The 24,562-nt window shown below is 32.2% G+C and overlaps 1 protein-coding gene across 1 annotated transcript; it reads left to right on the top strand.

Moving 5' to 3' along the window:
* The first annotated feature begins 16,546 nt into the window (after positions 1-16,546).
* Positions 16,547-18,003, top strand: LOC133328520 (uncharacterized). Its single transcript, XM_061537083.1, has 2 exons — positions 16,547-16,820; positions 17,231-18,003. Exons 1-2 carry the CDS (start codon positions 16,547-16,549, stop codon positions 18,001-18,003), a joined length of 1,047 nt encoding a protein of 348 aa, XP_061393067.1.
* Positions 18,004-24,562: the final 6,559 nt, after the last annotated feature.

The raw sequence follows: 24,562 nt of genomic DNA, 5'->3' as shown, positions 1-24,562 counted from the left end.
CGGGAGATAAAAATTTAGCTTTAAGAATGCTTGGAATTTCAACTAATAATAACTTTGGAGGACATTTTGGGGCTATTCAGCTACGAAAATATGAATTCAGCTAAAATTTTTTTCAATTTAGCTATTAAACAAACAATTCAGCTAACAATTTCATCAATTCAGCTACTAAAAAAGCAATTCACCAAACTTTTTATCTATAATGTCAACTAATAATAATATTGGAAAACATTTTGGGGCTATTCAGCTGTTAAAACATAAATTCAGCTAACACGTATACCAATTCAGCAAAACCTTTAAGATGAAATTCTAGCAAATAACAACATTTGTGACATGTTTATGTCTATTCAGCTACTAAAATTCGAATTCAGCTAACAATTTCATTAATTCAGCTGCTCGAAAACCAATTCAACTAATAGAAAACCATTTGAGGCATGTTTATGTCTATTCAGCTACTAAAATTCGAATTCAGCTAACAATTCCATCAATTCAGCTACTCTAAATCAATTCAGCAAGCTTTTTAAGGTAAAATTGAACACAATACTAACACTTGAACCATGTTTAGGTCTATTCAGCTACTAAAATAATAATTCAGCTAACAATTTCATCAATTCAACTGCTCAAAACCAATTCAGCAACCTTTTAAAAGTGAAAAAATAACATTAATAACCAGCTATGGTCTGTTCAGCTACTAAAATTCGAATTCAGCTAACACTTTCACCAATTCAGCTCCTATAAAATTACCAAATAATAACATTTGAGGCCTGTTTAGGTCTATTCAGCTACGAAAACATGAATTCAGCTGTCAATTTTATTAATTGAGCAAGTTTTAAAGAATTTCATCTAATAATAACATTGAAAACATTTTTTGTGTTATTCAGCTACTAAAAAACGAATTCAGCAAGCGATTTTAGCTATTCTTCTACTAAAAATCTAATTCAGCAAGCTTTTAAAAATGAAGTTTCATCTAAAAATGACATTGGAGATATGTTTTGGGCTATACAGCTACTAAAAATCGAATGGATACAAGTTTGGCTCTATTCAGCTATTAAATCAGGCATTCAGCAAGCGATCTTATCTATTCAGCTACTAAAAACTTAATTCAGCAAATAAAGTTTCACCTAAAAATAATGTTATAGTCAAGTTTGGCCCTATTCAGCTACTAAAATTCGAATTCAGCTGACAATTTTATCCATTCAGCTGGTAAAAATGGAGTCAACAATTTTTTTTTTAAATAAATTGTCGCTATTCAGCTACTAAAGCATGCATTCAGCAAGCGATGTAAGCTATTCAGCTACTAAAAACTATATTCAGCAAGCAATGTTTCACCTAAAAATAACGTTGGAGACTAGTTTGGGGCTATTCAGCTACTAAAATTCGAATTCAGCTAATAATTTTTTCTATTCAGCTACTAAAAAAAATTTTTCAGCAAGTTTTTTAAAACTAAAATTTCACCATTTTTATTTTTTCAATTTAATTTTTTATTATTGAAATGTTTTTCTTAAATTATTTGTTTCCGTCCCACCCTAATAAACACGAATATATCATCCTGTGTTAACAAATATCACAACTTTAAATAGCAACCCATTTAGTGAGACGAACAAATAACAACCATATCTTTTTAAGGTTAATTCCTTGAGGCATTAAACTAAACACACGTACTTACACACACATGTACACATAAATATTTATATCACTGGCTGAAGATAACCGTGGCCACACCAAAAAAAAAAGAGTAAAGGTCAAAAAAGTATTTAGACATGATTGTCAACATTTGTAAAAAACACACAACAACACGTAATGGACCACACACTTAGCAGAAGCACAAACGAGCAGGCACCACATACACGCAACCCACACAAAAATACTACGGCCATTAACAACACTAATCAGTTGCAGTTACTTTTATTTACAACAGCAAAAACTAATAACAACAACAACACCCTCTGCCAAAAATAGAGAAGAACTGTTATTTGTTTAATGAGTCTCAAAGTGGAACAAAACAGCACAGGCTCTTAATGAGAAGGAGAGAGAGGAGTGTGGGAGACAAAAAAGGTCAAGCACAGCACTAAGCAAACACAAACAAGTTTGTATGGGGGGCTATTCATATGCACGAGTGTGTGTGTGCATGTGTGAGTGGTGTCTTTGGCGCCTAGGGACAACAATTGATGTAAATATAAAGATTGTGTACAAATTGCAATAACAAATATTCCAAAAAGAAATAAATGTTGGCAATTTCTATATAATTATTTATTTATAAACAAATATATTAGAGAATTTGTTTTTTGTGATTTTTTTATTTTTTGTTTGGTTTTGATTTTGCAGAGTAAATATTTGTTTAACATGCTCTATAATTGCTTTGGAGCCAATAGAAGATAAATAAAATCCCTAAAGTAATTTGAAAGAAAGAAAAAAAAATCAAAAGGAAAAAAATAGTATTTGTAGCTGAATAGGTTAAAATTTTAGCTTAATAGGCCTAAATATGTATATATATGTATCTAAAGTTAAAATTTGATAAAATTTCATTTTTAAAAGTTTGCTGAATAAATGTTATAGTAGCTGAATTGCAAAAATTTTTAGATTAATTTGAGTTTTAGTAGCTGAATAGCCTTTTACATGCCACCAAGGTAATTTTTAGGTAATTTTTTTGTTTTCAAAGCTTGCTGAATAGATAAAATTTTAGCTGAATTAATGTTTTAGTAGCTGAATGTGCTGAAATACGACTCCAAAATTTTTATTAGGCACAATTGTTGTTTAAAAAGGCTTGCTGAATAGATCTTATGCTTGCTGAATTGTTAAAATTGTCAGCTGAATTAATGTTTTAGTAGCTGAATGGGCTGAAACAGGTGTTCTAAATTAATATTAGGTACATTTTGTGTGTTTAAATATTTAGTTAATTCATTTTATGCTTGCTGAATTTAGGTTATGCTAGCTGAATGGTTAAAATTGTTAGCTGAATTAATGTTTTAGTAGCTGAATAGGCTTAAAAATATATACGGAGGTATTATTACTTGATATTTTACTTTTAAAAGTTTGCTGAGTTGATAAAATTGCAAGCTGAATTCATATTTTTGTTGCTGAATAGCCCCAAAATTGCCTCTAATGTTATGTTATTTTTTGTTTTCTAAGTTTGCTGAATTGAATTTATGCTTGCATAATTGCTAAAATTGTTAGCTGAATTAATGGTTTAGTAGCTGAATACCCCCAAATTACCTTTAAAGTCATCGATAGGTTATTTTTTGTTTCGTAAGCTTGCTTGTTAGTTGAATTCATCTTTCAGAAGCTAAATGTGCTGAAACATATGTTTGAAATAATTATTATGTGAAATTGTAGCTGAATTGATGAAATTGTCAGCTGAATTTATATTTTAGTAGCTGAATAGGCCTAAACATGTCTCCGAAGCTGTTATTACTTGATATTTTATTTCTGAAAGCTTGCTGAATTGATAAAATTGCAAGCTGAATACATATTTTAGTAGCTGAATGGTCCGAAACATGTGCTTAAAATGATTATATGCCTCAAATTTATGCTGAATTGAATTTTTATTAGCTGAATTGCTGAAATTGTTAGCTGAATTAAAATTATAGTAGCTGAATAACTACAAACTAGTCTCCACAGTAAATATTAGCTGAACTATTACTTTTTTTAACTTGCTGAATTGGTTTCGTAGTAGCTGAATTGCTAAAATTGTTAGCTGAATACATATTTTAGTAGCTGAATATGATTAAACTTGTTTTAAAAGTTGTTATAGGGTCAAATTTGATTTGTGAATGCTTGCTGAATTGATTTAATAGTAGCTGAATTGATTTTATGGATGCTGAATTGGGAAATGTTGTTAAAATTGTTAGCTGAATTCCTATTTTAGTAGCTGAATAGGTCTATAATAGTTTCCAAGGTTAATGTAGGGTAAAACAATGTTTGCTAAAAAAATTTATAGTAAATGAATAGAGAAAATCGTTAGCTGAATTAATTTTTTCATAGCTGAATAGCTCTAAATGTATATCCAAAGTCATTATTTGGTGAAATGTTATTATTTAAAGATTGCTGAATGGATGTTATAGTAGCTGAATAGGGAAACATGTTACCTAAATGTATATTTTAGTTGCTGAATGGTACTAAACTCATTTCTAAAGTTATTATAGTGTAAAATTTTAGACATAAAATCATGCTCAATTGATTTCATAGTAGCTGAATAGGAAAATATGTTAGCTGAATGCATATTTTAGTAGCTGAATATGATTAAACTCGCTGCTAAAGTTATTATAGAGAAACATTTTATTTAAAAAGTTTGCTAAATGGATTTAATTGAAGCTGAATAGGGAAAATCGTTAGCTGAATTCAGGTTTTAATAGCTGAATAAGCATAAGTATGCCCCCAGAGGTGTTATTTGTTGTCATTTTATATATAAAAGCTTGCTGAATTGATTTTATAGTAGCTGAATAGGGAAAATCGTTAGCTGAATTAATTTTTAAGTAGCTGAAAAAGCCCAAGAATGTTTCTAGAGGTATTATTTGTTGGTATTTTTTATTTAAAAGCTTGCGGAATTGATTTTTGTTAGCTGAATTTACGAATTAGTAACTGAATTGTTACTAGAAATGGGGAAAAAAATAAAAACAACTTAATTTTATTGAACGTATAAGTTATGCCGTCAAGTGCTCCATAAATAATATTAATTATACGCTCCCTGGTCTATTAGGAATATTTATTTTTTGCTTATTAATAATTCGTATTTATTATTAATAATAGTAATTTATAAGAACAAAAGAAAACGAAAAATATTCCTTTGAGCTCTCTCATTTAGTTTCATACATTCTTATAATTCCTTTCATACGTTTTTTTTGGCAAGAAATCGAATCGTCTCCCCCGCCCTCCTAAATGGCTTAGTAGTGTCTTTTAATAACTATAAGCGTTTTGTGTATTTGTATATAATAATAATAACAACAACAAACAATTCCTTTAAGCTTATTATGACATATTTAATGTGTGTTTTCTTTATTTTCTTTTTCTCTTTTTTCCTCTCTCTCCCCTGCTCCCTCTTCTCGTTACAGTATCACCGGAATCCATTGTTATACCGATTGTCTCGTGCATCTTTGGCTTTCCCATTTTGGCATTTATTGTCATTTGCTGTTTGCGTCATCGTGCCAAAATGGCCCGAGAACGAGATCGCCGCCGCAATTATGATATGCAGGACCATGCTGTCAGCCTGGTCAGATTTAGTCCAATACATAGGCTTAGTGAGTTTAAGTGTTGTAATGTATTGTTCAACGGGATGATGATGATGATGTGGATGTTGAATGTTGTGGTTGCTTTTTTTGGAATGCCATTGACTACTTCTTCTTCATCTTTCAATTAATCATGTTAAATTATGATTGACGGACAGAGTTTTTTGACTTTGAAATCCGATTTGTTGGGACAAAGGAGTTTTGACAAAATTTTTTTGTGTAATCATGTTCTAGAGGCCATAACTTTTGTTATACATTGTAGATTTTGATGAAATAAATTTATTTGAACAGAGGAATATTTTGTCAACAATATTATTATTGGGTGTGTTCATGTAGCTTTTAAAAATTCTCAAGAAATTAGAAAAATATGAACATACCCAAAGGTACCAATTACGGGCATTTTTTGCGTAACCATTTTCCAGAGGCCATAACTTCGGAATGAGTCTGTAGATTTTGCTGAAATAAATTTATTTTGGGAGAGGAATATTTTGTCTCCAAAATTGTTATTAGGTGTGTTCATGTAGTATCAAAAATTTCTGAGATATGAGACAAAATATAAAATACCCAAATTTTCCTATTAGGGCGTTTTCTTGCGTAATCATGTTCCAGAGGCCATAACTTCCGAAGTTGTTCATAGTCCTTGGCGAATTAAACTTATTTTTGTAGAGGAATGTGATGTCAACAAAATTGTTATTGGATGTGTTCAGGTAGCTCCCACAAATATCCAAAATATTGGAAAAATATAAACTTACCCAAAATTTTATATTATGGGAACGTTTTGCGCAACCAAATTCCAGAGGCCATAACTTCTAAAGTAGTTTGTAGATTTTGATGAAATAACTTTTTATGGACTAAGGGATGTCTTCCCTACAAAATTTTTATTGGTTATTTCCACGTAGCTCCTAAAAATCCCCAAGATATAGGTAAAAATATAAATAAACCGAATTGCCCCTACTATGGTAGTTTTTTTGCGAAATCATGTTCCAGAGGCCATAACTTCGGAAGTTGTTCGTAGATTTTCGCGAAATGAATTTATTGGGGCAGAAGAATACTTTGTCTACAAAATTGTTATTAGGTGTGTTCATGTAGCTCCTACAAATTTCCAAGATATTGGAAAAATATGAACTTACCCAAATTTTCCGATTATGGAAACTTTTTGTGTAACCAAATTCCGAAGGCCATAACTTCCGAAGTTGTTCATCGATTTTCCCGAAATAAATTTATTTTAGCAGAGCAAAACATTGTCTACAAAATTGTTATTAGGTGTGTTCATGTAGCTCCTAAAAATTCTCAAGATATTGGAAAAATATGAACTTAACCAAATTTTCCTATTATGAGAATTTTTTGCGTAACCAAATCCTGAAGGCCATAACTTCTAAAGTAGTTCGTAGATTTTGATGAAATAAGTTTTTTTATACTAACGACTGCCTTAGCTACAAACTTGATATTAGGTGTGTTCATTTAGCTCCTAAAATTGTCCACGATATTTGGACAAATGTGAACTTACCCAAATTTTCCGATTATGGAAACTTTTTTTGTAACCATATTCCGGAGGCCATAACTTTTATATTAGTTCCTAGATTTTTATTAGATAACTTTTTTTAGGCTAAGGGATGCCTTAACTACAAAATTGTTATTGGGTGTGTTCATATAGCTCCTAAAACCCCCAAGATATAGGTGAAAATTTTGAAAATAACCAAATGTTCCTACTGTGGTAGTTTTTTGCGTAATCATGTTCCAGAGGCCATAACTTCTGAACTAGTCGGTAGATTTTCGAGAAATAAAGGTTTTTTGGTAGAGGAATACTTTGTCAACAAAATTGTTATTAGGTGTGTTCATGTAACTCTTATAAATTTCCAAAATATTGGAAAAATGTGAACTTACCCAAATTTTCCAATTATGGGAACTTTTTGCGTAACCAAATTCCGGAGGCCATAACTTCTAATATAGTTCCTAGATTTTGGGGAAATGAATGTTTTTTTGTTAGAAGATTATCTTATCTACAAAATTATTATTAGGTGTGTTCATGTAGCTCCTAAAATCACTAAGATATTGGAAAAAATGTGAACATACCAAAATTTTCCCGTTTGGTCGTTTTTTGCGTAATCATGTTCCAGAGGCCATAACTTCTGAACTAGTCGGTAGATTTTCGAGAAATAAATTTATTTTGGTGGAGAAATATTTTTTCAACAAAACTGTTATTAGGTGTGTTCATGTAGATCCTACTAATTTATAAGATATTGAAAAAATATAAACTAATCCCAAATTTTACTGCTATGGTAGTATTTTGTGTAACCAAATTCGGAAGGCCATAAGTTCTAAAATAGTTCCTAGATTTTGATGAAATAAATTTGTTTGGATTAAGGAATGCTTTGTCTACAAAATTGTTATTAGGTGTGTTCAAGTGGCTCCTACAAATTTTCAAGATATTTGGACAAATGTGAACTTACCCAAATTTTCCGATTATGGGAACTTTTTTTGTAACCATATTCCGTAGGTCATAACTTCTAAAGTAGTTCGTAGATTTTGATGAAGTAACTTTTTTTAGACTAAGGGATGCCTTAGCTACAAAATTATTATTAGGTGTGTTCGTGTAGCTCCTAAAAATCTCCAAGATATAGGAAAAATATTAAAATACCCAAAATTTTCCTAATATGATAGATTTTTGGGTAACCATATTCCAGAGGCCATAACTTCGGAAGTAGTTGGTAGATTTTGATAAGATAAAATTATTATGATAGAAGAATATTTTGTCTATATAATTGTCATTTGAATATTTCAAGTAGCTCCTAAATTTTCCATAGTATACTGCCCGATTTTCTTGATTCGAAATGTTTGCCCAACACAAAGTAATTTAAAATTTCAATTAATTTTACGATGAAAACTTTTTTCTGTCCCCTACAAAATGATGTAATCGCATGGAATATTTTTTTTATTTAAAATGAAAATTCATAAAAAAAAACTTTAAGGCAAAGAAAAATGTCTTGCATACTTTAAGGCATCCATGAAAAAGTTTATTACATTTTAATAGCATAATTTTGCTTGCTTGATGGTTTCATTTTTTCTTCTCCCTTATGTTCTGCCTATTTTTATTGGTTTCTTAAAGTAGATATGGACTTTTTTAAAGATTTCAGTTTTTTGGTAAATTGGTTGTAATTTTTATGCGGGATGTGGAAATTATTTCTTGTCTTTCTTCACAAAAATTGCTAGCCTATCAAAATGCATGTGACCCTTTTTTCCGTAATATTTTTTTTTGGAATTAAAAATTTCTTTATATCTCTCTTTTTGCAGATTACCGATCGTCGCGAGCTATCAGTTTACGTCCTGAACGAAGCTTAAGTCAAGGTTTCACATCTCTAGAATTAGACACCGTCGTCGAGGAGCGTTGCAGTGATGTCGAACAGACGCAAACGGAAATATTACATCCCGAATCGCCCATGGAATCCTCAACGTCGTATAAAATGTCCCTTTCAAGTAGCTAGCAAATGCCGGGAAAATTAAATATCCTCTCATCATCAGAGGGCCAGAGCAATAAAACAGATGTCACCACCAGAACACCCTCGCCCAATCAGCAGGTTTCACCCAATGCGACAACACCACCACTAGGCGATAAATCACCTACAAATCACATTAAACTTAAATATCTTCACACAAAATCGGAATATCCCACACCATCGCGACACTTCACCCTGAGGCGGCAAAAGCGTATCTCGGAAAATCGTTCCATACCCATGAAAAAACGTTCCACATCGATGCGTAAATCCCGATCGTTGGACACCGATCGTGTCTATTCATTGTCCAGTATACAATCACCGTTATGGGTTACGCTTACCAATGCTCGTACCATTGAAGAACTATCAAGGGAGCAAATTTAGAAAAATTTGATTTTTTTAGGTTATGTTTATCTCATGAGTTTCCTTAAAAAACATAACCTCAAAAACTATTTTAATTTGTATGATATGTATAACAAAAAAAACTATCTGTAGAAAAAAAAACAATAAATCAAATTTAGCAAAGAAATATTTTTGCGAGTTTTAATTACATGATTCCGACGCCATCTAGATGTCAAAAAAGGCGTTAAATGTTTTTAAAAAAATTCAAGGCATACTTTAAGGCATGTATTTTGTAAAAATTAAATTTCAAAGCCTATACAAAAGGTTTGCATATTTTAAAAATTAATTTTCTAACGTTACTATTAAAGGTATGAGGGTAGAGGTTTATTTTTGGGTTAGCCATGTTCCAGAGGCCATAACTTCTAAACCTGACCTCAGATTTTGGTGATATAAAATAATACTGCTAGATCTATATTTTCTTTACAAAATTCCTATTAGTTGTATTCACGTAGCTCCTCAAAATTCCTAAGATATTGGGAAAAATCTAAACATACCCAAATTTTTCTATAATGAAATTTATTTGCGTACTCATATTCCAGAGGCCATAACTTCTGAAATATTGCATAGATTTTGATGAAATAAAATTGATTATGTTAGAGCGATATTTTGTCTATAATATTGTTATTAGGTGTGTTCATGCATCTCTTGAAATTTTTTGATATATTGGAAAAATGCAAACATACCCAATTTCTCCTATTATAGGTATTTTTCGCGTCATCATATTCCTGAGACCATAACTTCTGAAGAAGTCCTTAGATTCTAGTGAAATAAATTTATTTAGGCAGCGGGATATTTTGTCTACGCAATTGCTATTAGGTGTGTTCATGTAGCTTCTAAAATTACTAAGATATGGGCTAAAATATAAACATATTCAAATTTTTTCAAATATAGTCATTTTTGCGTAATCATGTTCCAGAGGCCATAACTTGAGAAGTAGTGCATAGGTTTTCCCGAAATGAATTTATTTGGGAAGAGGAATATATTGTCTACATAATTGATATTAGGTGTGTTCAATTACCAAGGTATGGGGAAAAATATAAAAATATTCAAAATATTCCGATTATTGGCATTTTTGCGTAATCATGTTCAAGAGGCAATAACTTCGGAATATGTTGATATATTCTCCCGAAATAAACTTATTTTTAAAGAGTAATATTTTGTCTATAATATTGCTGTTAGGTGTGTTCATGTATCTCCTACAAATTACCAAGATATTGGACAAAATATGAAAATACCCAAAAATCCACTAAGGTAGATTTTTTGCGTAATCATGTTCCGGAGGCCATAACTTCTAAAGTAGTTTGTGGATTTTCTCGAAATAAATTTATTTTAAAAGAGGAATATATTGTCTACACAATTGCTATACGATTTTTTTGCAATGATTTTGGAAAAATCGTGTTCGATTTTTGGAGGCCCCATAACATCTGAAGTAGTTAGTGGATTTTCGCAAAATAAATTTATTTTAATAGAGGAATATATTGTCTACAATATTGCTATTAGGGTTAATCAAGAATCTCTTAAAAATTACTAAGATATTTGAAAAAATATAACCATACCCAAATTTTACTATTATGGGCATTTTTGGCGTAATCATGTTCCGGAGGCCATAACTTCTGAAGTAGTTGGCAGATTTTGGTGAAATAAATTTATTTTAATAGAGGAATATATTGTCTACAAAATTGTTATAAGCAGTTTTCATGTATCTCTTTCAATTTATCCATTTATTGGATAAAATATGAAAATACCCAAAATTCCACTAAGGTAGATTTTTTGCGTAAGCATGTTCCGGAGGCCATAACCTATAGAATAGTTCGTAGATTATGGTGAAATAAATTTTTTTATGATAGAGGAATATTTTGTCTACAATATTACTATTAGGGGTATTCATGTAGCTCCAAAAAATACCCAGGATATTTGAAAAAATGTAAAAATATCGCAATTTTCTATTATGGGATTTTTTTGCGTAATCATGTTCCGGAGGCCATAACTTCTAAAGTAGTTGGTAGATTTTAGTGAAATTAATTTTTATTGCAAGATTACTATATTGTCTACATAGTTGCCATTAGGGGTATTCATGTCTTTCCTACAAATTACCAAGATATTTGATAAACTATGAAAATACCCAAAATTTCCACTAAGGTAGATTTTTTGCGTAATCATGTTCCAGAGGCTATCATTTTTGAAGAACTTCGTTGATTTTCGCTAAATAAATTTATTTTAATAGAGGAATATTTTGTTAACAAAATTGTTATTGGGTGTGTGCATGTAGCTCCAAAAATATCCCAGATATTTGAAAAAATATAACCACACTTAAATATTCCAAATATGGAATTTTTTTTGCGTAGTCATATTCCAGAGGCCATAACTTCTGTGGTAGTTCGTAGATTTTCGTGAAATAAATTTATCTTATTAGAGCAATATCTGCTCTACAAAATTGTTATTCGATGTTTTCATGTAGCACCAAAAAATAACCAAGATATTCGAAAAAAATTAAGCACACCCAAATTTTCGTATTATGGAATTTTTTGAGTAATCTTCTTCCAGAGACCATAACTTTGGTAGTAGTTCGTAGATTTTCGTGAAATAAATTTATATTGCTAGAGCAATATTTTGTCTACAAAATTGTTATTGGGTGTGCGGATGTAGCATCTATAATTCCTGCTATATTGTACAAAATAAAGAAGATACCCAAATGTTCCTATTATTGTAGTTTTGCAGAGCGCCATCCAGACTTCATTAATGGAGGTGTTTGTTATATTCATATTTCATATTCCAGAATTAGAGGCATGGGGTTTATGTTTATGCTAATATTTTTTAATGGTTTTTGGCTTTGCTTAAGGGTTGTGTACGGATTTTCACATCCCTTAAATAATTGTCATCACTTCGATTCCAATTTTTCCCCTTTGTGTTTTCCTATGCTGTGTGTTACCCTGTTTCTGAACAAAAAATTAGCTACACCCAATAAATGCCAAATCATCCCCCATTTGTCATATTGTTATTGGCTACACGCCCACTTAGCACCCTTTCCTCACCCTCTTCACCTCCCTTTTGTAAGTTACATTTTTCACACTCACTCGACCCTTAATCTCTGCAATTAATGAATTTCAATGATTCCTGCTGTCCCGTTGTTCATTTTTTCATTTTTTTTTTTTGCAAAAGGGGATGCGTGCTGATTATTACCCTGATTTCTTGACATGCTGCGGTTGCCATAATACATTTGTCCTTTGTCTTGTTATGCGAGAACAAATAAGGCGCTTTGCCGTAAGGCGTTGCAAAAACATGGGAAAATGGATTAAAAAGTTAAAGGAGAAAAATATTGGATGTTTCATGAATGACCATGCAGTAAAAGGAAATGGTAATTAAAACTGAAAGTTTTTCCCTTTTTTCGAAAGAGAAAAATATGGGGAAAAGTGTGGGATTCTTTTTTCGTGGGGAAAAGGGTAAGGGAACACAATAAAATAATTAATGGCTGGAAAATTAATTTTTTTAATCGGAAATAAATGTGGGAGGTCCCTTAAAAAAAGGTCAATAAAATTTTAGAAATTTGTTTCTAATAAAAATTGATTTTTTGATTTTTATTGGCTAACCTAACCTCACTTTTTGATTTTTTCCCGATTTGAGATAAACACGTGCAACACGTGTCTAATATTTTTTTTATTCAATCTTGTTGATATTAGTTTAGTCAAAAATAATCCACAAATGACTTCTTGATTTCCTTTTTTCACATTCCGGGGAAGGGGAAACATTTCCATCCCCTATTTTATGTTTTCTCACCAAGACAGGGGCGAAGATAAATATTTTCGTGTGATTTGCCAAACTAATTTGATTTTGATACAATTTTGGTGTCAACACCAAGCCACCCCACCCTTCCTCTGACTGGTAGAGAGACACTTAATCGGATTAGTGGTATCAATTAAAAGATAAAAACACCGGCACAAGAGCGGCAGGGTGTCAAATGGCAGCTCTAAGAGCAGCAGGTTCTCACATCATTTAGAGATTAAAAACAAATCAAAGGACAGAGAGATATGATTATGACAGATTATTTGTTGACACTGAAGAAGAAATCACGTGAGAGATCACGTGTATTTAGGTTATGAATAAGCGATGAGCTGGGGATGCCAAAGGGGGGGTTTTAAGGAATGTGGGAAAAATATTTCTTCAATTTATGTCATAGGATTTTTTTGAGTAATCAACTTCCAGATACCATAACTTCTAAAGTAGTTCATAGATTTTGGTGAAATAAATTTCTGTTGATAGAGAAATACGTTATCTACACAATTGCTATTAGGTGTATTCACATCGCTCCAAAAATTCCCAAGATATCGGCAAAAATAACAACATACCCAAATTTTCCTATTATAGGGATTTTTTGCGTAATCATGTTCCGGAGGTCATAACTTCTAAACTAGTTCGTAGATTTTGGCGAAATAAATTTCTGTTGATAGAGAAATACGTTATCTACATAATTGCTATTAGGTGTATTCACATCGCTCCAAAAATTCCCAAGATATCGGCAAAAATAACAACATACCCAAATTTTCCTATTATAGGGATTTTTTGCGTAATCATGTTCCGGAGGTCATAACTTCTAAAATAGTTCATAGATTTTAACGAAATAAATTTCTGTTGATAGAGAAATACGTTATCTACATAATTGCTATTAGGGGTATTCACATCGTACCAAAAATTCTCAAGATATCGGCAAAAATAACAACATACCCAATTTTTTCTATTATAGGGATTTTTGCGTAGTCATGTTCCAGAGGCCATAACTTCTGAAGTAGTTGGTAGATTTTGGCGAAATAAACTTCTATTGATAGATAAATATGTGGTCTACATAGTTGCTATTAAGGGTATTCAGGTATCTCCTATAAATTACCAAGATATTTGAAAAAATTTAAATATACCCAAATTTTCCTATTATGGACATTTTTTGGGTAATCATATTCCGGAAGCCATAACTTCTGCAGTAGTTGGTATATTTTGACGAAATAAATTTATGTTGATAGAGGAATATATTTTCTACATTATTACTATTAGGGGTATTCACATAGCTCTAAAAATTACCAAGATAGGGGAACAAATATAAGTATACCCTTATTTACCTATTATGGGCATTTTTTGCGTATGCATGTTCCGGAGGCCATAACTTCCGAAGTAGTTGGTAGATTTTGCTGAAATAAATTTATTTTGATTGAGAAATATGTTATCTACATAATTACTATTAGGGGTCTTCACATAGCACCAAAAATTCCCAAGATATCGGAAAAAATTTAACATACCCAAATTTTCCTACTATGGCAATTTTTTGCGTAACCATATTCCAGAGGCCATAACTTCTGAAGTAGTTGCTAGATTTTGGTGAAATAAATTTCTGTTGATAGATAAATATATGGTCTACATAGTTGCTATTAGGGGTATTCATGTTTCTCCCACAAATTATCAAGATATTGGAAAAAAATGTAAATATACCCAAATTTTTCTATTATGCCAATATTTTGCGTAATAATGTTCCAGTGATCATAACTTTTAAAAGAGTTGGTAGATTTTGGCGAAATAAATTTATTTTGATAGAGGAATATATTTTCTACATTATTACTATTAGGGGTATTCATGTAGCTCCAAAAAATACCTAAGATATCGGGAAAAAATTAAACATACCCAAATTGTCCTACTAAGGGAATTTTTTGCGTAGTCATGTTCTGGAGGTCATAACTTCTAAAGTAGTTCATAGATTTCGATGAAGTAAATTTATTCTGCAAGAGGAATATATTCTCTACATCATTAGTATTAGGGGTATTCACATAGCTCCAAAAATTACCAAGATAGCGGGAAAAATATAAGTATACCCAAATTTGCCTATTATGGAATTTTTTGCGTAAGCATGTTCCGGAAGCCATAACTTCTGCAGTAGTTGGTAGATTTTGACGAAATAAATTTATCTTGCTTGAGGAATATATTTTCTACATTATTACTATTAGGGGTATTCGCATAGCTCCAAAAATTCCCAAAATTTGGACAAAAATAACAACATACCCAAATTTTCCTATTATGGGTATTTTTTACGTATGCATGTTCCGGAGGCCATAACTTCGAAAGTAGTTCTTAGATTTCGATGAAATAAATTTCTGTTGATAGATAAATAGATGGTCTACATAGTTCCTATTAGAGGTATTCATGTATCTCCTAGAAATTACCAAGATATTGGAAAAAATGTAAATATACCCAAATTTTCCTATTATGGACATTTTTTGCGTAATGTTCCATGAGGGCATAACTTCTGAAGTAGTTCTTAGTTTTTGGAGAAACAAATTTATTTTGCAAGAGTAAGATATTGTCTACAAAATTTCTACTAGGGGTATTCATGTATGTCCTACAAATTACCAAGATATTGTAGAAAATATGAAAATATTCCTACTACGGACATTTTTGGCGTAATCATGTTCCAGAGGCCATAACTTTTAAAGTAGTTCATAGATTTCGGCGAAATAAATGCCTGGTGATAGAGAAATGTGTTATCTACATAGTTGCCATTTGGGGTATTCATGTATCTCCTACAGATTACCAAGATATTGGAAAAAATATAAACATAACCAAATTTTCCTATTATGACCATTTTTGCATAATCATGTTCCAGAGGCCATAACTTCTAAACTACTTCGTAGATTTTGGCGAAATAAATTCGTATTGCTAGAGTAATATATTGTCTAAATAATTGCTATTAGGGATATTCATATTGTTCCTAAATTTTCCTAAAGATAGCGGAAAAATATAAGTATACCCAAATTTGCCTATTATGTGAATTTTTTGCTTGATCATGTTCCAGAGGCCATAACTTCCGAATTAGTTGGTAGATTTTGATCAAATAAACTTTTTTTGCTAGAGGAATATTTGTTCTATAGAATTTCTATTGGGTGTGTACATGTACCATCTAAAATTCTTGAGATATTGGACAAAACAAAAAATATGCAAATTTTGTCTATGTTTTTAGACGTGGATTTTTTAAAAATATATTTTTTCATGAGTCAATCAATTCCGATTTTTTTTCTTCTAAACTTAAATAACTACACACACTAGTAAACCTCTGCGACTATTCCGCACTAAGGGTTGTTTCTTATCAGCATCCGAACACTCGTTCTTGTTTGTATTGTAATTGTTGTTTTTCGCTTTTAAATGGCAGTTAAGCACCGCCTCCTTGTATGAGATGGATGCATAAGGAGGGTGGGCTATACAATACTACAAATTATGGGTGTGAGTGTGTGTGTGTGTCAAGTATGTGTAAATTGAAAAAAATCGTGTACAAATAGCATGAACACTAAAGGATATAAGGACATTTCCAATTAGATAGCAGACCAGCAAAGAGCTCTGACGGAAGGAAGAAAAAATTTTCAAATTGGAAAACATCAAATAAAAAATTAAAAAATTTTTTTAACTATGGCCTGGTCCGAATCGGATGAGAGATCCAATAAAGTTCCACAGGAATTGGAAAATCCGAAAATGGAAGCAACGGTACAAGAAACTTCGATTACAACATCAGGCCATTCGGGATGTGGCAAACCTCCGGCCCTGATAAATAACCAGGGCCAATTGAATCCGAAAATGGAAAATTTATCGGATGGAGAACTATCGGATTTTTCCCTAAATGATACTGAAGAGGATGAGGAGGAATTTCGTAATTGTGTACTGCTCAATGGGGCGGCAAGTGAAGGTAAGAAGGCTAACCTTGGGCGAGGACTTTTTAAAAATAGTTTTTCAAGGCCTAACCTTAGGCGTGGATTTTTTAAAAATAGTTTTCAAGGCCTAACCTTAGGCGTGGATTATTTAAAAATAGTTTTCAAGGCCTAACCTTAGGCGCGGATTTTTTAAAAATAGTTTTTCAAGGCCTAACCTTAGGCGTGGATTATTTAAAAATAGTTTTCAAGGCCTACCCTAAGGCGTGGATTTTTTAAAAATATTTTTTCAATGCTTAACGTTAGGCGTGGATTTTTTAAAAATAGTTTTTCAAGGCCTACCCTAAGGCGTGGATTTTTTAAAAATAGTTTTTCAAGGCCTACCCTAAGGCGTGGATTTTTTAAAAATATTTTTTCAAGGTACATTTTTTCCTTCTTCCCCTTTTAGGTTCCTCTTCCATTGTGAGGACTCCCAATATCTCACCCAGGACTTGTATACCCTTATCTAGTGGTGGTTCGCCACCTCCCCTATCCTCAACGAACAACCTGATGCCAACTACCCCAGAGGTCTTTGACAAAAACGGATTTCCTTTGGTTCGCAAAGTCTTCACCAATACCCGAGAACGTTGGCGGCAACAAAATGTGTCCAGTGCCTTTGCTGAGCTAAGGAAGCTGGTACCCACACATCCGCCCGACAAGAAGCTATCGAAAAATGAGATTCTGCGATCGGCCATTAAATATATCAAACTCTTAACACGGGTCCTCGAATGGCAAAAGGAGCAGGATGACAAATGTCAGCAGGAAGAAAATGAACCGAATAATAATAATCGTCCCGCTGCAGGGATGCCGCTACTAAATGACCAGCTACATATCAATGGCGGGATGAAGAGGTCCCTTAATAACTATCTAAATGGTGTGGCAGGTCATCCTCCTCCTCCGCCGGTTGGCAATAATAATCTATTGATGATAGCCCCAATGCCTTCGTTGGTATCGCATTTTATTAAAACCGAATTATCGGATGTTCCTGATGCTTCGAATGGACGCAGTCAGCCGTTGCCTCTCGTCAATGGCCGCAGTTCGAATAAAATTGTAAAAAATGCCAAGAGAAAATCTCAGGAGGAGCTGCTAGGCAAGGAGGAGAAGAAACGTAAAAAGGAGGTGGGAAATGGCGATGGTGGTTCCGCAGGTGTTTCTTCTTCTTCGTGTAGTAATCGGATTTAAATTTAGGTATTCTAAGTTGGCTTCTAATTCACTTTAAGTGAGAATGACAATAAAAAAAATCGTAGAGTGTAGTTAAACAAATGGGACTTTCATTTCTAAAAGGGTTAATCGGAGGGTGGATTTTTTACAAATATTTTTTTCTAGACCTTTACGTAAGGCGTGGATGACGTAGCCGATGATAGATACCAAGCAACGGTTCTGATTGGCTTTAACATGGCGAAGTCCAGGCTTATCTTGGTCCCACTTTCATCTGACCCCGCCCCGTGGTGCCACCTGGGATAGCTATTTTCATCACCATTTGAATAGTGAGCTAATATGCGCATAGGGAAACCCTGCGGACAGTAGCAACACTAAATGTGATGGAGAATTATCGGGAGAAAAGGAGAGAGGAGAAACGTATTTTCAGAAAAGAGAAGAAAGAACAAGAAAAACGTGAGCGTGAGCAAATCGAGCTGTACCGGAGTCAGACTGAAGTCCGAAAATTCTACCAACGGGTAAAACACCAAACCAAAGGCTTTGGTGCAGGCACATCCTCCAGTAGAGATGAAGAAGCGAACCTGGTGACAGATACAGACAGCTTGCTGAGGATCTGGAAGGAGCATTTTGAAAAAACTTCTGGTATCTGCAATAGTAGCGGTGAAGAGGATACCCCAAAACCCATCAGAGATGATGGTATAGAGTGTATTCCACCTAGCCAAGATGAGGTCAGAATAGCAATCAATCGGCTGAAGAATAATAAAACAGCAGCAGGTGCCGATGGTTTACCAGCCGAACTATTCAAGACTGGTGGTCAGATGCTTGCTGGTCAGGAGCAGGCACCAGCTGATTAGTACAATTTGGCATGCCCAATGATTGAAACCTCAGCATCCTGTGTCCCGTGCACAGAAAAAGGAGACAAGAGGATATGTGCCAACCCATCGCATATAAAATGCTATCCAGCGTACTGTGTGAACGACGGAAGCCAATGACATCATTGGACCATACCAATGCGGCTTCAGACCTGGCAAATCCACCATTGACCAGATTTTCACTCTGCGCCAAATCCTGAAAAAAACTCGAAAAACACATCGACACATTCCACCTTTTCGACGACTATAAACCCGCATTCGATAGCCCTATCCGTTCAGAGGTGCTTAAAGCCATGTCTGCGTTTGGCATTCCTGCAAAATTAATACGGCTATGCAGGATAACTATAAGTGGCACAAGGTCAGCAGTTAAAGTCGGAAAGGACCTCTGGGAGCCCTTTAATGCCGAACGAGGATTCAGACACCTCAGCATCCTGTGTCCCGTGCACAAAAAAGAGACAAGACGATATGTGCCAACTATAGGGGAATAAATCTCCTTCCCAATCGCATCCACCATTGACCAGATTTTCACTCTGCGCCAAATCCTGGAAAAACCCCCACGAAAAACACATCGACACCTTCCACCTATTCGTCGACTATTAAGCCGCATTCGACAGCAGCCCTATCCGTTCAGAGGTGTTTAAAGTCATGTCTACGTTCGGGATTCCCGCAAAATTAATACGGCTATGCAGGATAACTTTAACAAGGCACAAGAACAGCAGTTAAAGTCGGAAAGGACCTCTCGGAGCCCTTTAACACCGAACTTGGAATCGGAGACAAGGTGACAGTTTGTCGTGTGACCTTTTTAACATCCTGCTGGAAGAGGTCATACGAGAGGCAAAGGTGAACAGGTGAATGACACTCTGTACATCAAACAACACCAGTTACTCGCCTACGCCGATGACATCGATATAATGGGTCCAAAGATACAAAAGGGAGCCTCTAGGATTGAATCGTATTCACACGGATGCAGTTGAGGAAACAATTCAAGAATATCGTGTGAATACCATCCTCGGAGATCATCCGCCTATGGTAGCTGCAGAAGAGCAACAGCTACACCGACAAATCAGAGTGGTCTTGGCACAATTAAGATCTGGATGGTGTAGCCGCCTCAATTCATATTGGGTTCGAATTGATGGGGAGGTCGACAATATCTGCCCGGCATGTGGTAACGGACCACATGACACGCTACAGCTATTCAACTGCCCAGCCAAACCCACTCACCTAACCCCATCTTCTCTTTGGACACAACCGATACAGGTCGCAGCCTTCCTGAAACTCACACTCTACCAGACGCTGATACTACCCGTGCTAGTATATATGGATCTGAAGCATGGGTAGTGTCGCAAGCAGATGAGGCTGCTCTTGGAGTGTTTTAGAGAAAAATCTCCCAAAAGATCTATGGGCCGAGCACTGCGTTGACGTTGAATATCGCCCGCAAATGAACCATGAGTTGTACCAGCTATTTTCGGACATCGGCATTGTTAAACGTATTGAGCTGCAGCGACTACGTTGGCTAGGTCAGGAGAATGGATGAAGATGTCCCAGCCCACAAGGCATATATAAGCGAACCAGCTGATGGTTCACGCCGAAGGGCAAGGTCACGAATAAGATGGAAAGATCAAGTGGAGGACAACATTGCCGAATAGGGTCTTTCAAATTGGGAAAAACTGAGCAAAAGACCGACGAGCCTGGAAATCTTTTTTAAGTTCGGCTTCTGTCACAAGTCAGCTAAGTAATCTAAGGTGTGGATTTTTTACAACATTTTCTACGGATTTTGTACAAAATAATTTCATAGCATATCCTTAGGCGGCTATGTTTTTAAAGCCTACCCTAATGCATGAATATTTTAAACATATTTTTTCAGGGGTCAAACAAAGGACTGGATTTTTTAAAAATATATTTTTTCAAGTACTGATTTTCACCTATCACCGTTCAACATAAATCAAAATTCAAACATTCCGTAGTGTGGTTATCTCTGCCTCCCTTTCTCTTGGCCCCCCAGGGTGTTGAGTTGTTTATTTTTTCATTTAATTTGATTTTTATTTTTGTTGTTCTTCTTCTTGTTTTTTTTTTTGATAATTTTTTTCTGTTGATTATTTTTATTTTTTGTTGATTATTTTATTTACGTGTTGCCGAATAATGCATTAATTTCTGATATTGATATCAATATTTTATTCGGAATGAGTATTTAATATTTGTAGAACAGATAATTATTTTTTTTTTTGTGCTTGGGTATTTAATCGAAACTTTGAACTGTCTAGTCAATGTCTGAACGGATCTTTTTCAACAATTTATAATTTTTGGCAAATATTTTTTTGTTGGCCTTGGGCATATCAGCAAAAAATAAAATGGGACCTAGAGAACCCATTTTATTTATTGGCTCAATATTGAAAAAAAAAATTTTTTTCTGTCACAATAGTTTTTTTAATTAATTAATTATAAAATTTTTTTGGGACAAATTTTTTTGTCCCAAATTATGTGTCCCAATTTTTTTCTTTAAAAAATTTGTCCCAAATTGCAAAAAAATATTTTCCAATAATTTGTCTTATTGGGATAAACCTAAAGAACCCATTTTATTTCTTGTCCCAAATTGAAAAAAATGTCCCAATTAAAAAAAATAAATAAAATGGCTCCTAAAGGTCGCATTTCATTTATTGTCCCAAATTGATAAATTAAATATTACGAATTTTTTGGGACACATTTTTTTTTCCCAAATTATGTGTTTTTTTTCGATACAAAAAAATTAAATGTTGCAAAAAAAAATTTTTTTTTTAATAATTTGTCTTATTGTCCCAAACCTTTTTATTTGTTCCCAATTTTTTCCAATTTACAAAAAAAAATTGGACCTGTCCCATTTCATTCAAAAAAAAAAAATTGTCACAAAAATTTTTTCTGCCTCAATAGTTTTTATAGCTAAATTAAATATAAAATTTTTTTTGGGACAAATTTTTTTGTCCCAAATTATGTGTCCCAATTTTTTTCTTTTAAAAAAATTTGTCCCAAATTGCAAAAAAAAATATTTCCCAATAATTTGTCTTATTGAGATACCACATAAACCAAAAGAACCCATTTTATTTTTTTGTCCCAAATTGAAAAAATTGTCCCAATTCAAAAAAAAAATTTTGTCAGAATAGTTTTTTTAACTAAATTAAATATTACGATTTTTTTTGGGACAATTTTTTTTGTCCCAAATTATGTGTCCCAATTTTTTTGTTACAAAAAAATTATCCCAAATTGAAAAAAATTGTCCCAATTCAAAAATTTTTTCTGTCACAAAAGTTTTTATAGCTAAATTAAATATTAACAATTTTTTGGGACAATTTTTTTTTTCAAAATTATGTGTCCCAATTTTTTGGTTACAAAAAAAAAATGGTCCCAAATTGCAAAAAAAAATATTTTCCAATAATTTGTCTTATTGGGATACCACCTACTTAAACTTAAAGAAACCATTTTATTTTTTTTTGTCCCAATTCAAAAAAAATAAAATGGGACCTAGAGAACCCATTTTATTTATTGTCCCAAAATTGAAAAAAATTGTCCCAATTCAAAAATTTTTTCTGTCACAAAAGTTTTTTTAACTAAATTAAATATTACGATTTTTTTGGAACAATTTTTTTTGACCCAAATTATGTGTCCCAATTTTTTTCTTAAAAAAATTTGTCCCAAATTGCAAAAAAATATTTTCCAATAATTTGTCTTATTGGGATACCACCTAAACCTAAAGAACCCATTTTATTTTTTTGTCCCAAATTGAAAAATTGTCCCAATTCAAAAAAAAAAAATTTGTCAGAATAGTTTTTTTAACTAAATTAAATATTACGATTTTTTTGGGACACATTTTTTTGTCCCAAATTATGTGTCCCAATTTTTTTCGATACAAAAAAATTGTCCCAAATTGCAAAAAAAAATTTTTTTTTTTAATAATTTGTCTTATTGGGATACCACCTAAACCTAAAGAACCCATTTTATTTATTGCCCCAAATCGAAAAAAATTGTTCCAATTCAAAAAAATAAAATGGGACCTAAAGATTCCATTTCATTCATGTATTGTCCCAAAATTGAAAAAATTGTCCCAATTCAAAATTTTTTTCTGTCACAATAGTTTTTTTAACTAAATTATATATTAATTTTTTGAGACATTTTTTTTGTCCCAAATTATGTGTCCCAATTTTTTCTTTAAAAAAAATTGTCCCAAATTGAAAAAAAAATATTTTTCAATAATTTGTCTTATTGGGATACCACCTAAATCTCAAGAACTCATTTTATTTATTGTCCCAAAATTGAAAAAATTGTCCCAATTCAAAATTTTTTTCTGTAACATTATTTTTTAGTTATCTAAATTAAATTTACGATTTTTTTGGGAATATTTTTTTGTCCCAAATTATATGTCCCAATTTTTTCGTTACATAAAAAAATTGTCCCAAATTGCAAAAAAAATAATTTTCAATAATTTGTCTATAGAACCCATTTAATTTATTGTCCCAAAGTAAAAATTGTCCCAATTCAATTTTTTTCTGTCTCAATAGTTTTTATAGCTAAATTAAATATTAAAAAAAAAATTGGGACAATTTTTTTGAAAAAAAATATTTTACAATAATTTGTCTTATTGGGATACCACCTAAATACCACCTAGTTTTTATAGCTAAATTAAATTTTAAAAAATTTTTTGGGACAATTTTTTTTTGTCCCAAATTATGTGTCCCAATTTTTTACTTCAAAAAAATTTGTCCCAAATTAAAAAAAAAAATATTTTTTAATAATTTGTCTTATTGGGATACCAATTTAGGACACAAAATTCCACCCAAAATAGGTGTAATTTTTTTTTTATTGAAAAATCCAATTTAAAAAATATTTTTTTTCTATAAAAAAAGTCAAATTTTAAAAAATATTTTTTTTCAAAAAAAAAAAAAAAAAAAAAAAAAAAAAAATCGTCCCATTTGAATTTTTATTTTTTTTAATTATTTTTTATAATTTTTCATCTAACTAATTAATATTTTTCAATTTATTTTTTTAAAAATATTTTTATTTTTTTTTTAAATATTTTTTCAAAAAAAAAAATTGTCCCAATTGAATTTTTATTTTTTTTAATTATTTTTTTTTATTATTTTTCATCTAACTATATAATATTTTTTTTTATAAATTATAATATTTTTTTATAAAATATAATATTTTTTTAATTAAATATTAATAATAAATAACTTAATATTTTTTTAAATAAAATATTTACAACTAAGTGAGGATCCTCCCCTACCATACCAATAAATTATTTTTTTATTATTTTTTATTAAATCAGTTCATTTTGTTACTATTTAAATAGATACTTTAATATTAGTTCCGTTTCCAACAGGGGCACTTTGTTATCATTGCACAGTGATTGCCCGCTTTGACATTTGTTTATTTCTTTTCATTGTTTTGATTTGTTTTCTTTTGCGCTACACTTGAATTGCAATTATTAATTGTTTAAAGGCCTTGTGTAAACAGTGTATAAGATTTATAAACAAAAATACTCCGAATATACAATTAACTTTTGCTTGAACAAAAGATGTAATCCGGGCATCGGGGAATTCTATGTTTCAAGGCCTCTTAAAGAAGCCTGTGTAAACAGGGTGTAAGGACGCCATAAAATCCCTGTTGGCCATAAAATTTTTTAAGCATAAAATATTATTCAGAATTCCTTCCATCCTCTCCTCCCCTCTCACCTTTCCTCCCTT

Source organism: Musca vetustissima, unplaced genomic scaffold, assembly GCF_032173495.1.
Source record: "Musca vetustissima isolate MV318-11 ecotype Yass unplaced genomic scaffold, APGP_CSIRO_Mvet_v1 utg3263, whole genome shotgun sequence".
In the NCBI taxonomy this organism is placed as follows: domain Eukaryota; kingdom Metazoa; phylum Arthropoda; class Insecta; order Diptera; family Muscidae; genus Musca; species Musca vetustissima.
The sequence above is the reverse complement of the archived record's forward strand: the minus strand, read 5'-3'. Positions and strand labels throughout refer to the sequence as shown.